The 14,238-nt window shown below is 56.2% G+C and overlaps 1 protein-coding gene across 10 annotated transcripts in view; it reads right to left on the reverse strand.

Moving 5' to 3' along the window:
* NRBP2 (nuclear receptor binding protein 2) overlaps positions 1-14,238 on the reverse strand; it is a 64,066-nt gene that overhangs the window by 27,128 nt on the left and 22,700 nt on the right. For 8 of the 10 annotated variants that reach the window (XM_073329763.1, XM_073329762.1, XM_073329757.1 and 5 more), the window contains exons 2-7: positions 9,873-9,995; positions 9,317-9,418; positions 8,969-9,058; positions 7,834-7,874; positions 7,646-7,740; positions 4,697-4,720 (exon numbers count right to left, since the gene is read on the reverse strand). In XM_073329763.1, coding sequence (XP_073185864.1) covers positions 4,697-4,720; positions 7,646-7,740; positions 7,834-7,874; positions 8,969-9,058; positions 9,317-9,418; positions 9,873-9,995 — 475 coding nt within the window. The remainder of the gene's footprint in view (positions 1-4,696; positions 4,721-7,645; positions 7,741-7,833; positions 7,875-8,968; positions 9,059-9,316; positions 9,419-9,872; positions 9,996-14,238) is intronic. The other 2 variants (XM_073329760.1, XM_073329758.1) reach the window with 1 other exon arrangement.

A 14,238-nucleotide genomic window follows, 5' to 3' on the forward strand; every position in this document is an offset into this window, starting at 1 on the left:
CGCCTTTTATGATGAGATTACTGGTTCTGTGGATGAAGGGAAAGCAGTGGATGTATTGTTTCTTGACTTTAGCAAAGCTTTTGACACGGTCTCCCACAGTATTCTTGTCAGCAAGTTAAGGAAGTATGGGCTGGATGAATGCACTATAAGGTGGGTAAAAAGCTGGCTAGATTGTCGGGCTCAACGGGTAGTGATCAATGGCTCCATGTCTAGTTGGCAGCCGGTATCAAGTGGAGTGCCCCAAGGGTCGGTCCTGGGGCCGCTTTTGTTCAATATCTTCATAAATGATCTGGAGGATGGTGTGGATTGCACTCTCAGCAAATTTGCGGATGATACTAAACTGGGAGGAGTAGTAGATATGCTGGAGGGGAGGGATAGGATACAGAAGGACCTAGACAAATTGGAGGATTGGGCCAAAAGAAATCTGATGAGGTTCAATAAGGATAAGTGCAGGGTCCTGCACTTAGGATGGAAGAATCCAATGCACCGCTACAGACTAGGGACCGAATGGCTAGGCAGCAGTTCTGCGGAAAAGGACCTAGGGGTGACAGTGGACGAGAAGCTGGATATGAGTCAGCAGTGTGCCCTTGTTGCCAAGAAGGCCAATGGCATTTTGGGATGTATAAGTAGGGGCATAGCGAGCAGATCGAGGGACGTGATCGTTCCCCTCTATTCGACATTGGTGAGGCCTCATCTGGAGTACTGTGTCCAGTTTTGGGCCCCACACTACAAGAAGGATGTGGATAAATTGGAGAGAGTCCAGCGAAGGGCAACAAAAATGATTAGGGGTCTAGAACACATGACTTATGAGGAGAGGCTGAGGGAGCTGGGATGTTTAGCCTGCAGAAGAGAAGAATGAGGGGGGATTTGATAGCTGCTTTCAACTACCTGAAAGGGGGTTCCAAAGAGGATGGCTCTAGACTGTTCTCAATGGTAGCAGATGACAGAACGAGGAGTAATCGTCTCAAGTTGCAGTGGGGGAGGTTTAGATTGGATATTAGGAAAAACTTTTTCACTAAGAGGGTGGTGAAACACTGGAATGCGTTACCTAGGGAGGTGGTAGAATCTCCTTCCTTAGAGTTTTTTAAGGTCAGGCTTGACAAAGCCCTGGCTGGGATGATTTAACTGGGAATTGGTCCTGCTTCGAGCAGGGGGTTGGACTAGATGACCTTCAGGGGTCCCTTCCAACCCTGATATTCTATGATTCTATGATTCTACTTTTCAATTAATAGCTGTAAACAGGTTTAAAACTTATCATAGCAGAAAAACCTGGTTTGCTGTGTGTGAATGGGGAAACTGAGACATGCTGCCTCATGGCTTGATGGCTGGGTGCCTAGAGAACTATAACACAAACTGCCTTTGAGCTAGTCAGTGAGTAACCTGCTTCCAGTAAACTAAGGGGGGAGGTGTGACATTATATACCTTGGGGGAGCGTGCTGTAACCCCCATAGTGCTCATTTTCATATAATCATGATCTTACATATAAAGCATGCCTTGTAAGGGATCAGGGGAAAGGTTATGATCTGCTGGAAGTGATTTCTCTGTCCATAGATGTGTATATCTTTAGTGCATATGAAGTTACTAAAACATGCTGTAAGTTGGGGAAATCAGCCAGATATTAGCTCCCCAGAGGCAACAGCAAGGAAAGTAACCAACGCCCGGACAGGGTGTGAAACAACCCATCCACAGCCCTTGTCCAGCAACGGAGCGACAATGCAATGACTCACCTGCATGAGGCCACACCAGGGGAATTGCTCAACCTTGCTTGGAGAGACTCAGTAATGCTCACCTGACTCTGAAAGGGGGGGAGGGGCAAAGCCAAGAGGGAAGAAAAGACCTGATAAAAGGGAGAGACATTTGCCATCCTCTCTCTCTCTTCCACCTACATCTACAGCCACCACCACCAAGCGACTGAAGCGCTGATCAAAGGGAAGAGCCTGGCTGAAGAGCAACCAGCCAGCCTGTGGTGGGAAGCATCGGAGTTTGTAAGGGCACTGAAAGTGTTACCATCAGCTTAGAATGCGTTTTGCTTTTATTTCATTTGACCAAATCTGACTTGTTGTGCTTTGACTTATAATCACTTAAAATCTATCTTTATAGTTAATAAATGTGTTTGTTTATTCTACCTGAAGCAGGGCATTTGGTTTGAAGTGTATCAGAGGTTCCCCTTGGGACAACAAGCCTGGTACATATCAATTTCTTTGTTAAATTGATTAACTCATATAAGCTTGCAGCATTCAGTGGGCATAACTGGACACTGCAAGATGGAGGTTCCTAGGGTTGTGTCTGGGACTGGAGATATTGGCTAGTGTCATTTACTTGCAAGTAGCTGGGAACAGCTTACATGCCAGAGGCTGTGCGTGAACAGCCCAGGAGTGGAGGTTCTCACAGCAGAGCAGGTTAAGGCTGGCCCCAGAGTCAAGGATTGGAGTTGCCTAGCAGATCATCTGTCCAGATAACACCAGAGGGGAACGTGACATCCATCACTTTTTATCTACTTGGAAATTAACCATGGAAAACAAGTCGAATTGTTTTCAACAAATGAATGATATGAACAAGTGCAAGAGAATCAGACAGAAATTGGATTAGTCCAAACAAAAAGGACCCACTGATATGATTCAAGAACTGCTGAAATCATGCTTGCTAACAATAGAGGATGTGGAGCCAGAAATTAGCCTGCAGAAGAGAAGAATGAGGGGGGATTTGATAGCTGCTTTCAACTCCCTGAAAGGGGGTTCCAAAGAGGATGGCTCTAGACTGTTCTCAATGGTAGCAGATGACAGAACGAGGAGTAATGGTCTCAAGTTGCAGTGGGGGAGGTTTAGATTGGATATTAGGAAAAACTTTTTCACTAGGAGGGTGGTGAAACACTGGAATGCGTTACCTAGGGAGGTGGTAGAATCTCCTTCCTTAGAGGTTTTTAAGGTCAGGCTTGACAAAGCCCTGGCTGGGATGATTTAACTGGGAATGGGTCCTGCTTTGAGCAGGGGGTTGGACTAGATGACCTTCTGGGGTCCCTTCCAACCCTGATATTCTATGATTCTATTCTATGATTCTATGAAATTAATGAACCAGAATTGGTGTGGTGGATATTAGGCCTAATTGGTGAACAAAATAATGAGGGGATGGGCTATGCCACCCCCTTTTTCCCTTTGTGGGGTTCTTAAAAGGAGATTTTGAAAAAAAACCCAAAAACCTCATCGCCCATCCCACCTAGTATCCCAGCTCATCTTGTCTCACCTAGGGTTTCTATATTTCAGGTCCCCAAGGGTAAAACGGCCGCCCCCATTCCACCTCTTCCCCCAGTGACCCCGCACTCACCAGCAGCAGCGGGAATCGGAGCAACGCGGCCCCAGCCTGCTCCACTCCGCCAGCTCCCAGCCACGTCACTCCGCTTCCCGCCACCGGTGAGTGCAGGGAGGTTGGGGAAAGGATGCCCCCGGCACTCACCGGCGGCGGGAAGTGGAGCGCCGCAGCTGGGAGCTGGCGGAGTGGAGCGGGCTGGGGCCGGGCTGCTTTGCTTCCCGCCGCTGCTGGTGGGTGGGGGAGGGATCCCTTCCCCAAGCCCCCTCCCCCGAGCAACACAGCTGGGGCCAGGGCGAGGGAGGCGGAGCAGGCTGCTCCCGGTGCCCCGCTAATCCCCCGGGCCATTCTGGGCCTGTGGGGCCCCCAAAAGTGCCCCCTCACAGCTCCTGCCTCCCAGACCCTGGGCAGAGGGGAGGCCTTGGGCCCCACATAGCCCCCCAGCGAGGGAGGGGGCTGCATAGGGCACCCAAATGGCTAGGAACGGCCCTGGCCACAGCACTGTGTTGGCACCAAGCAATGACCTGTCCACCAGCCTGCCCTGGATCAGGAGAAAAGACCCAGCCAAATGACATTTCTGACTGGTGGGAACCAGGGTCCAAGCACCAGACTCTGTGGGCCACCCATGGCTGACCAGCCATCCCGAGTTAGTTCCACAGACATCAACAAAAGCCGGATTCCCCCCCTTTGCTATCATAGAATCATATCGAACCACAGGGTTAAAAGGGACTGCAGGGGTCACCCAGTCTAACCCCCTGCCACAGTGCAGCATTCGTTGGGTCTAAGCTATCCCAGACAGACGGCTCTCCAGCCTCCTTTTGAAAACCTCCAGCGAAAGAGCTTCCACAACCTCCCTTTCCTACTTCTCCTCCAACTTGTATCAGTCTGTCTGTTAGAAGCAGGAGAAGTGCATACCCTTCCCACATCAGGGCAGAGTAAAGTTAGCCCTTCCTTTTCATCAAGGAAAGATTATTCTGGAAATAAGACGCTCTGATATTTTACTTCCAAAAGGAGAGAGACATTTGATTGTTTTGCATAATCACTCAATTTCAGCTTCAATATGAAATGCTTGTTTAAATTTCTTGTTCTTTCTTGTGTTTGACCAAATAAATGTTCAACTTTAGAATGAACACTTTTGGGTGTTTGGCAAGCAGCCGAGTAAAACCAAAGCCTCCGTAGAACTCCTCCCCCAAACCTGAATATCACTATTTTCATGTTGGACAGTGAAAAAGTTCATAAACACCTCTAACTCTTCTGGCCCTTGAGATTAATACAACATGTCCCACCTGTGGGGTCATGCCCCATCGGGGGGTCAGATTTGAGAAGAGGGACACTCAGGATCTAAAGCTGAAGGGATGGACAGGCTAGGAGAGATGACAGGGGAGATACTCACCATTTGCAAATACCCTGTGCCAGACTGCAGGGTGGGAGCAGGTCCAGACCAGGAAGAGCAGAGAGATGGCAGGAGGGGAGACAGGCGGAAGGGAGATGTTAACTCCAAATAATATCATTCAGTGATGCACCCAGGTCACCCCCCTCACCCACCCAGGGTAGAGCCAGCCACCCACCCACCCTGCCTGCAGGTCACTCCCCTCACCCACCCGGGCCAGAGCCACCCACCCACCCTGCCTACAGGTCACTGCCTTCACCTGCCCAGGCCAGAGCCACCCACCCACCTGCCTGCAGGTCACTGCCTTCACCTGCCCAGGCCAGAGCCAGCCAGCCAGCCACCCAGCTGCCTATGGGTCACTCCCCCACCACCACCTGGGGCAGAGCCATCTAACACACCTGCCTACAGAACACCCCATGCACCCACCTACCCGGCTTCCTGCTGGTCACACACCCCCACTCCTACCCGGGCCAGAGGTCCCCCCCCGACCTGGCTCCCTGTGGGTCACCTGTGACGGGGTCGTCACCTCACACAAGCCAGAAAAGACCAATTTACCTCACATGCTGGAGATGAAGCCCAGGATTATTAAGCTGATGTGAAAGCGGTAGGCAGCTGCAGAAAGGGAGCTGGTCAGGAGGAAGGGGGAAGTCCAGGGGAGAGATAGCCCTGGCCTCATGCCTTGAACTAGAGCAGTGTTTCTCCACCGGGAGGCCTGGGGGTGGTGGGAGAGGTTTGAGGAGCGGAGTCGCAAGCAGGGCTGGCATTAGGGGGTAGGAAGCAGGGCAATTGCCAGGGGCCCCATGCCACAGGGGGCCCTGCAAAGCTAACTTACAGGTTTCAGCCCGAAGCCCCAAGCTTAAGGTAGGGGTAGCAATTTTTTTCTAGTAGGGGGTCACGAGTTTTTTTAAGTCCTCAGGGGGTCGCCAGCACAAAATGATGAGAAACACTGGACTAGAGAATCTGGCAAGAGGTTGAGAGGGGAGAAGTAGCCGCAGGGAGCAAGGGAAGCTGCAGTGGCAAACCCCGAGATAGACCAGGAGATAGAGAGGTGGGGTAGGAAGGAGCTCAGGGAAACAGCAAGAAGGACTGAGACTGAGCAGACCTGGATTGCTAGTCAAAGAGTCCTGGGGCTGGAACCTGGAGTTGTGGGTGGGCCCAGGTTCCCCTACCAGCCAATGGGATACAACTGAGGTCTGTAAAATCACAAACAGTATATGGAGAAAGTGAACAAGGAAGTCTTATTCACCCTTTCGCATAACACAAGAACCTGGGGTCACCCAGTAAAACTAACAGGTTTAAAAGAAACAAAGTGTTTCTTCACACACCACACAGTCAAGCTGTGGAATTCGCTGCCAGGGGATATTGTGAAGGCCAAAAGTATAACTGGGTTCAAAAGAGAATTAGATAAATTCATAGAGGACAGGTCCATCAATGGTTATTAGCCAAGATGGGCAGGGATGCAACCCCATGCTCTGGGGTCTCTAAACCTCTGACTCCTAGAACTTGGGACTGTACCACAGGGAACGGATCACGTGGTACATTGTTCTCTTCACTCCCTCTGAAGCATCTGGCACTGGGCACTGTCAAAAGAGAAGATACTGGGCTAGATGGACCATTTGTCTGACTCACTGTGGCTATTCTTATGTTCTTGCCCAATATTTGCAGATGGATCATCCGCTACACTGCAGAAAAAGCAGGAAGAGTAGAGACAGCGTATTGAGTACCAGAATTAGGAACTGGTGTATTTAAAAGAATATCTGACTTTATAGCTGCCACGGCAGCGGAACCAGTAGCAATAATGTTGGCATTAATTTGTACGTCCAGCAGCAGCAGCCGTTTTTCTGAGTAAGGGAATAAAAAGGATCAGAGGGGCAGCCGTGTTAGTCTGGGTCTGTAAAAGCGGCAAGAAGGGGGTGTTCACCCACGAAAGCTCCTGCTCCAATACGTCTGTTGGTCTAGAAGGTGCCACAGGACTCTCTGCCGGAATAAAAAGGGTGTCTCCGTATGTAGAAGTGATGTAATCAATTAAATGATATACACCATGTAGCACTAGCCTGGATCCCAGTGTATGTCGAGGGAACGGGATGAAATGGCAGACAAAAGAGCTAGGCAAGCATGGTAAAAAATGGAAGGATTGCCATAGAAATATCCTTGAATAAACAGGAATTTGAAAACTTAGGACAGGAAAAGTTAAAAGAGGAATGGCCAAAAATTTGGATCAATGGGAAAAAAAGGCATAAGACTTTCTGAGTTGTGCCCTAGAGTTGAGGATAACAACACGCCTCAGGGTCTGGGCAGGAAAAATGAAGTAATTTTGTTTAGGGCACTACCTGGCCATTCTGGTTTAAACAAAAAATTTTTTTGAATACATGAAACACAAAGATGGACTATGGGAGCACGGGAAGGGAGAGGAAACATCTGATCACCTGTTATGGTACGTCAGGGCTTTGAGAAAGAAAAGGAAAAGCTTTCTGAGAAATGTCAATGTCTTACAGAAAGAAGTTACATGAGGTTATTAAGTACAAATATCAGGAAATGGGGGGTAGCATGAGAAAGGCAGCGGACGGGGCGGAATGAGAGAATACAAACAGCTAGGTATTTAGTAACTGGAGTTGGTGGCAGCCAGTGACCACACAGCTAAGTCTGTTTCGCTGGCTGGGAAGCAGGGGCAGAGAAAGGAGGAAGCTGCAGAGAAGGGGCCTACAGGCACTTGCTAGGGAGAACAGGAGCTGTACAGGTACCAGGAGGAAGTCCAGGGTGAGTAAGCCATGGGGCCATGCCCTGGACTAGGGAGTCTGGCAAGAGGCCAGAGGGGTGAAGTAGCCACGGGGGCAAAGGTGCCTCAGAGCCACCCACTCAACCCCCTGAGTTCACATCTCTTAGCTGGGGGAAGCCTCTTCACAGTGACCATTCACCCTGGCAGCAGAGGGGAAGGGGCCCTCTGCCCGGTACCTGAGCCAATCTTTATGAGGCCATTGTGCTGGATGAAGATAGTGTCACTCGTCAGGTTGCCGTGGATGATGGGCGGATCACAGGAATGCAGGAAGCTGTAGAAAGAGCAGAGCCCCCCTGAAGTGTTACCAGTCTGCTGAGCACGAAGTGGCAAGCCAGGCAACAGCACGGGTGGGGAGGAGGCTCACCTGAGAGCAGAGAGGATCTGTGTGCACCAGCGCTTCCAGGCCTAGAGGAGAGATCAGAGCGCCCTGTCAGATAGGGAAGCCCCATCACAGCCTGCCTAGTACCCAGAGAGGAGAGCAGGATCATTCCCTACAATCTGCTCCACAGGGCTTTGTGTGAACATCCCCTGTGCAAGGCCCCCAGGCCCCTTCTCCCCCAGGGAGGGACCACTCACTAGCAGCAGGGTCCCAGATACGGTCCCTTTGGAGAAGGCCTGTTTCAATCAGGAGACCAGAGCACACAGATGGGCCACCTTAATCTCCCCTACAGCAGCTACCTGAAAAAATCCTAGCTAGGTTGAGAACCTAGCAGGCGTGATTCTTACCTGTAGGAACTGGGGGGCCTGGGACAGCACTCAGAGAAAACAAGGGGCTCAAAACCCATGTGACTTGGTTCTTCTTTGGCCCCATTGCCGGAGCATCACAGACCCCAGTGGATTTATCCTCACCCCTAGGGAGGTATTACCCCCATGTCGCAGGTTGGGAACTGAGGCACCGAGACAAGAGACTTGCCCATGCTCATGCAACAAGTCATTGCCACAGACGGAAACAGAACCCAGGGCTCCTGTGTCCCAGGCCAGTGCCATAACCACAAGCCGTTTTTCAGATTTGAAGGATTGGGGGTGGCCTCTTCCCTTTCCTGAAGTCTAAGGCTGTCTCCACGGGAAGGCTCCTGATTGAGAGTCCCCTCCCTATGGCATGACTCTGGGGTTGCTGAGTTCTGCTCTAGGAGGTGCCAGAGTTAGCAGTGGGTTGTCAGAGTCCTGGCTTTTATGGCTAGATCTTGCTCAGGTTGGACGATAATGCCCCTGGCTATGGGTCCAAAGACTTCACACTGATGAGAGCCACAGGTTCTGCTTAGGGACCCTGGATGTTCCTATCCCCAGATGCCCCTAGGGAAGCTCTGCTTTTAGTCCCCAGTTCTGATCAAGCTGCCACCCCCAGCAGCAAGCAGAGGGTTTGTGCTGCTCACAGGTTATCCCTACATGCCCATCTGTACCTGACGCCTGTTCCACAGAGGGGGTCTTCGCGTCAGGGGCCTGGGGCACTAAGCAACCCGCCCATTACAGACCCTCCCAGACAGGGTGAGGAATCCTACCCGAGCGTTCATGGCCTTGTGGTTTTTCTTGGTTTTCTTCAGGAACTGTTTCAGGCTCCCTGAGGACACGTATTCTGTGATGAAGATCACCTGGTGCAGGGGGAGGGAGGTGTCAGCTCAGCCACTGCCCCAGAGGGTCAGAACAGCCATTAGGTCCCAGGGCTTAAAAGCCGCACCCCTTGGCGCAGCGCTGCCCAGGGAAGAGAGCAGGAACCAGACCTGGATTTCCGTGCACCTCTGGGAAGGGGGAGGAGGAGAAGCACCTGAGCCAGGATCCCCGTCCGGCAGGGCACTGGCATCCCCGCCCTCGGGAAGCTCCCCTGCCCCCTCGCCCCGGTACCCCCTTACCCGGGCCTTGGAGTCCTTCACATCCAGCCAGTATTTATGCAACTTCACAATATTGGGATGATCCACAACCACCAGCTGCTCAAACATGGTATTGATCTTCTCCTGTGGACAGGGGGCAAGGTGAGCAAGGGGGCATCGGCTGGCATGTCGGGGTGGGGCAGAGGCCATGATGGGGAGTGAGCTTCAGGGCAGCAGTCTGGGGGTGCAGGGCACACCAGGACCTACCTGAGGGTGCACAGGGTACTATGGGGCTGTCTGCAAAGGATAAGGGGAGGAGGTACAGGGCACTGTCTCAGAGACAAGGGCAGGAGCGACAGGAGAGCTGTCTCTGAGCATGCAGGAGGCAAGGGGAGTGATCGCTGATGTTATGGAGGGACTGTCTTTTAGGGGAGGAGATGAGCAACATTTCAAGGAGAATGTACAGGCAGAAGGAACGTGAGCTGTAGCCAGCGGGGAGCTGCAGGTCTGGGGTTTCAGGGAACTGGTGAGTGGAGGAAGGGGCTTTTCCAGCCAGCTGTGTCCCCACAGGGCACGGGAGCAGGAAGGAGCCACTCACCTCGTGGGCCTTGAAGGCCTTCTTGTCTGTGAAGTGCAGCTCATTCCACACCACCTCTACGCCCTCCTCCGTGTCCATGGCCAGGAAGGTGCTCTGGATCCCCGGCATGTTCCCCTGGTTCACCTGCAAGGCACGCACAGGGGATGAGACAGCAAGAGGCACTAGCCAGGCCTTCAGGCCCCCAGCGTCTCGCCAGCACACAGAGCGAGCCGGGGAGAGGGGACGGGGGAGCTCGCAGGTCATGTGCAGGCCAGGGGAAGGATGCAGCCGGCCAAGCCCGGCAGTACAGAAAGCTTGTGCATCCCCAGCCAGCCTCCCGCTCCCTTTCCCGCACATGGCAGCCGCCGTGGTGCAGCTGCTCTGGCTCCCAGCTTTAAAACGGAACTGTTCTGCTGCCTCCGGTGGCTGGAACGCAGTGTCCATGGCACTAGGCCTCTATGGCCACAGCCCGAGGGGGGGCTACAGCCACAGCCCGGGGGCTACAGCCACACCCTGGGGCTACAGCCACAGCCCGAGGGCTACAGCCACAGCCCGGGGGCTACAGCCACACCCTGGGGCCACAGCCACAGCCCAGGGGGCCACAGCCACAGCCTGGGGGCTACAGCCACAGCCCGAGGGGGCTATAGCCACACCCTGGGGCTACAGCCACACCCTGGGTGCCACAGCCACAGCCCGGGGGCTACAGCCACAGCCCAGAGGCTACAGCCACACCCTGGGGCTACAGCCACAGCCCGGGGGCTACAGCCACACCCTGGGGGCTACAGCCACAGCCCGAGGGGGCTACAGCCACAGCCCGGGGGCTACAGCCACAGCCCAGAGGCTACAGCCACACCCTGGGGCTACAGCCACAGCCCAGGGGGCCACAGCCACAGCCCGGGGGCTACAGCCACACCCTGGGGCCACAGCCACAGCCCAGGGGGCCACAGCCACAGCCTGGGGGCTACAGCCACAGCCCGAGGGGGCTATAGCCACACCCTGGGGCTACAGCCACACCCTGGGTGCCACAGCCACAGCCCGGGGGCTACAGCCACAGCCCAGAGGCTACAGCCACACCCTGGGGCTACAGCCACAGCCCGGGGGCTACAGCCACACCCTGGGGCTACAGCCACAGCCCGGGGGCTACAGCCACAGCCCGAGGGGGCTACAGCCACAGCCCGGGGGCTACAGCCACAGCCCAGAGGCTACAGCCACACCCTGGGGCTACAGCCACAGCCCAGGGGGCCACAGCCACAGCCTGGGGCTACAGCCACAGCCCGGGGGCTACAGCCACAGCCCAGGGGCTACAGCCACAGCCCGAGGGGGCTACAGCCACAGCCCGGGGGCCACAGCCACAGCCCGAGGGGGCCACAGCCACAGCCTGGGTGCCACAGCCACAGCCCGGGGGGCTACAGCCACAGCCCGGGGGCTACAGACACAGCCCGAGGGGGCCACAGCCACAGCTCGAGGGGGCCACAGCCACAGCCTGGGTGCCACAGACACAGCCCGAGGGGGCCACAGCCACAGCCCAGGGGGCCACAGCCACAGCCCAAGGGGGGGCTACAGCCACAGCCCGAGGGGGGGCTACAGCCGCAGCCCGAGGGGGCTACAGCCACAGCCCAGGGGGCTACAGCCACACCCTGGGGCTACAGCCACAGCCTGGGGGCTACAGCCACAGCCCGAGGGGGCTACAGCCACAGCCCAGGGGGCCACAGCCACAGCCCAAGGGGGGGCTACAGCCACAGCCCGAGGGGGCTACAGCCACAGCCCGGGGGCTACAGCCACACCCTGGGGCTACAGCCACAGCCCGAGGGGGCTACAGCCACACCCTGGGGCTACAGCCACAGCCCAGGGGGCCACAGCCACAGCCCGGGGGCAACAGCCACACCCTGGGGCTACAGCCACACCCTGGGTGCCACAGCCACAGCCCGGGGGCTACAGCCACAGCCCAGAGGCTACAGCCACACCCTGGGGCTACAGCCACAGCCCGAGGGGGCTACAGCCACAGCCCGGGGGCTACAGCCACAGCCCAGGGGGCCACAGCCACACCCTGGGGCTACAGCCACACCCTGGGTGCCACAGCCACAGCCCGGGGGCTACAGCCACAGCCCAGAGGCTACAGCCACACCCTGGGGCTACAGCCACAGCCCGAGGGGGCTACAGCCACACCCTGGGGCTACAGCCACAGCCCAGGGGGCCACAGCCACACCCTGGGGCTACAGCCACACCCTGGGTGCCACAGCCACAGCCCGGGGGCTACAGCCACAGCCCAGAGGCTACAGCCACACCCTGGGGCTACAGCCACAGCCCGGGGGCTACAGCCACAGCCCGAGGGGGCTACAGCCACACCCAGGGGGCCACAGCCACAGCCCAGGGGCTACAGCCACAGCCCGGGGGCTACAGCCACAGCCCGGGGGGGGCAACAGCCACACCCTGGGGCTACAGCCACAGCCCGGGGGCTACCGCCACAGCCCGAGGGGGCTACAGCCACAGCCCGAGGGGGCTACAGCCACAGCCCGGGGGGCCACAGCCACAGCCCAGGGGGCCACAGCCACAGCCTGGGTGCCACAGACACAGCCCGGGGGGCTACAGCCACAGCCCGGGGGCTACAGACACAGCCCGAGGGGGCCACAGCCACAGCCCAGGGGGCCACAGCCACAGCCCGAGGGGGGGCTACAGCCACAGCCCGAGGGGGCTACAGCCACAGCCCAAGGGGGCTACAGCCACAGCCCAGGGCTACAGCCACAGCCCGGGGGGCTACAGCCACAGCCCGAGGGGGCTACAGCCACACCCTGGGGCTACAGCCACAGCCCAGGGGGCCACAGCCACAGCCTGGGTGCCACAGACACAGCCCGGGGGGCTACAGCCACAGCCCGAGGGGGCTACAGCCACAGCCCGGGGGCTACAGCCACACCCTGGGGCTACAGCCACAGCCCGGGGGCTACAGCCACACCCTGGGTGCCACAGCCACAACCCGAGGGGGCTACAGCCACACCCTGGGGCTACAGCCACAGCCCGGGTGCAGCCTCTGGCCAGCCTGTCCCCTGCAGAGGGAGATGCAGGCGCAGAAGGGAGGAATGACACAGCAGTCCTAGGAACTCATTAAGAAGGAACCATGGAGCTGGGCAGGCAGCCGATTGCCCCGCTCCCGCTACAGGCAGACAAAGCGCCTCTGTTATCCCCTAGGGTCTCACAGGCTCCATGTGCTTTACACAAAGACCAGCACAGAAACCCAGGAATGCCGCCAGTCAGCCTGGTCCCAGGGTCAGCTTCCTCCTCAGCCCACAGGCAGCAGGCAGAAGGGCACTGGAGAGCACAGCATGGAGGCTCCAAAACCTGGCAGGGGAAGGGTGGAGGATGCATGGACAGACACTGCCCTCTGGGCCTGAGCTGCTTGATCTAATCTCACGTCCTCCAACAGCAGCCAGAGCTCACTTGGAGGCTCAACCCCTGCTCTCCGCTGGGTGCTCTGGGTGATCGCAGAGGGTCAGCTCCCAGGGGAGTCACAGGGGTTCGGCTGGGAGCACTAGGGGGAATGGGCAGGATGCCCTGTCTAGGGAAAGGCGGCGGGGTGCTCTACATCATCAGCACCTCCCCTGACTCATTCGAGGTGCCACGTTCATTCATACATTTGAACCTGGGATGAATAAACACAGAGCAAGCGACTCCCAGAAAATGGGGACGATGCCGGGAAGTAACAAAGGGAGATGGATGGAGGTGGTGAGGAGCTGTTCAACAGGAGCCATGCAGACTCGTACCAGGCAGCTTCCATCTGCGGGGGCAGGAATCTCCCAGTATCCCCCCCCACACACACACACACACACCCCCCTTCCCAGCCAGTGCAGCTTGAGCAGCTTTGGGGATCCTAACAGAGGCTGTTCACAACTTGGGCTCAGAAAGTAAATGTGGGCCTGGCTCTGCCTGCATCCTAGCAGACAGCCCTCCCTCGGTGACGGGGCCTGTCACACCAGAGCTGGCTCTGCCCTCGTCCCAGTGTAAGCAGGGTCTGAAGGCGTTCTCCCCTGACAGCTAGCTGGGAGGGGGAGAGACTTCAGGAGCAAACGGTATTTACATGAACACACCTACTCTGCTTAGATATCCAACAGACAGAGCGGTGTTGGGTGTTGGGGCACAGATCACTTTAGTACCGAATGCAGGGGTAGTGACATGATGTTATCAATGTTGTTGTCTTTATTGTATGAATAAAGGGGAGCAGAACTGTGCTTAACATGGCCCAAATGAGGGGGTCACCCTCAGCTGGAAGGACCTTGTTAGGCCTGGGGCTCAAATGCCAGAGCCCAGAGAAAGTAAAAGGGGAGGGGACAGGTATCTCAGCTAGGTGGTATGGACTCTCCCTAGGGGTCCCTAGTCTGGTTCCTCTGCGCTGTCC

The sequence above is a fragment of the Lepidochelys kempii genome, chromosome 2 (assembly GCF_965140265.1).
Source record: "Lepidochelys kempii isolate rLepKem1 chromosome 2, rLepKem1.hap2, whole genome shotgun sequence".
Lineage (NCBI taxonomy): Eukaryota > Metazoa > Chordata > Testudines > Cheloniidae > Lepidochelys > Lepidochelys kempii.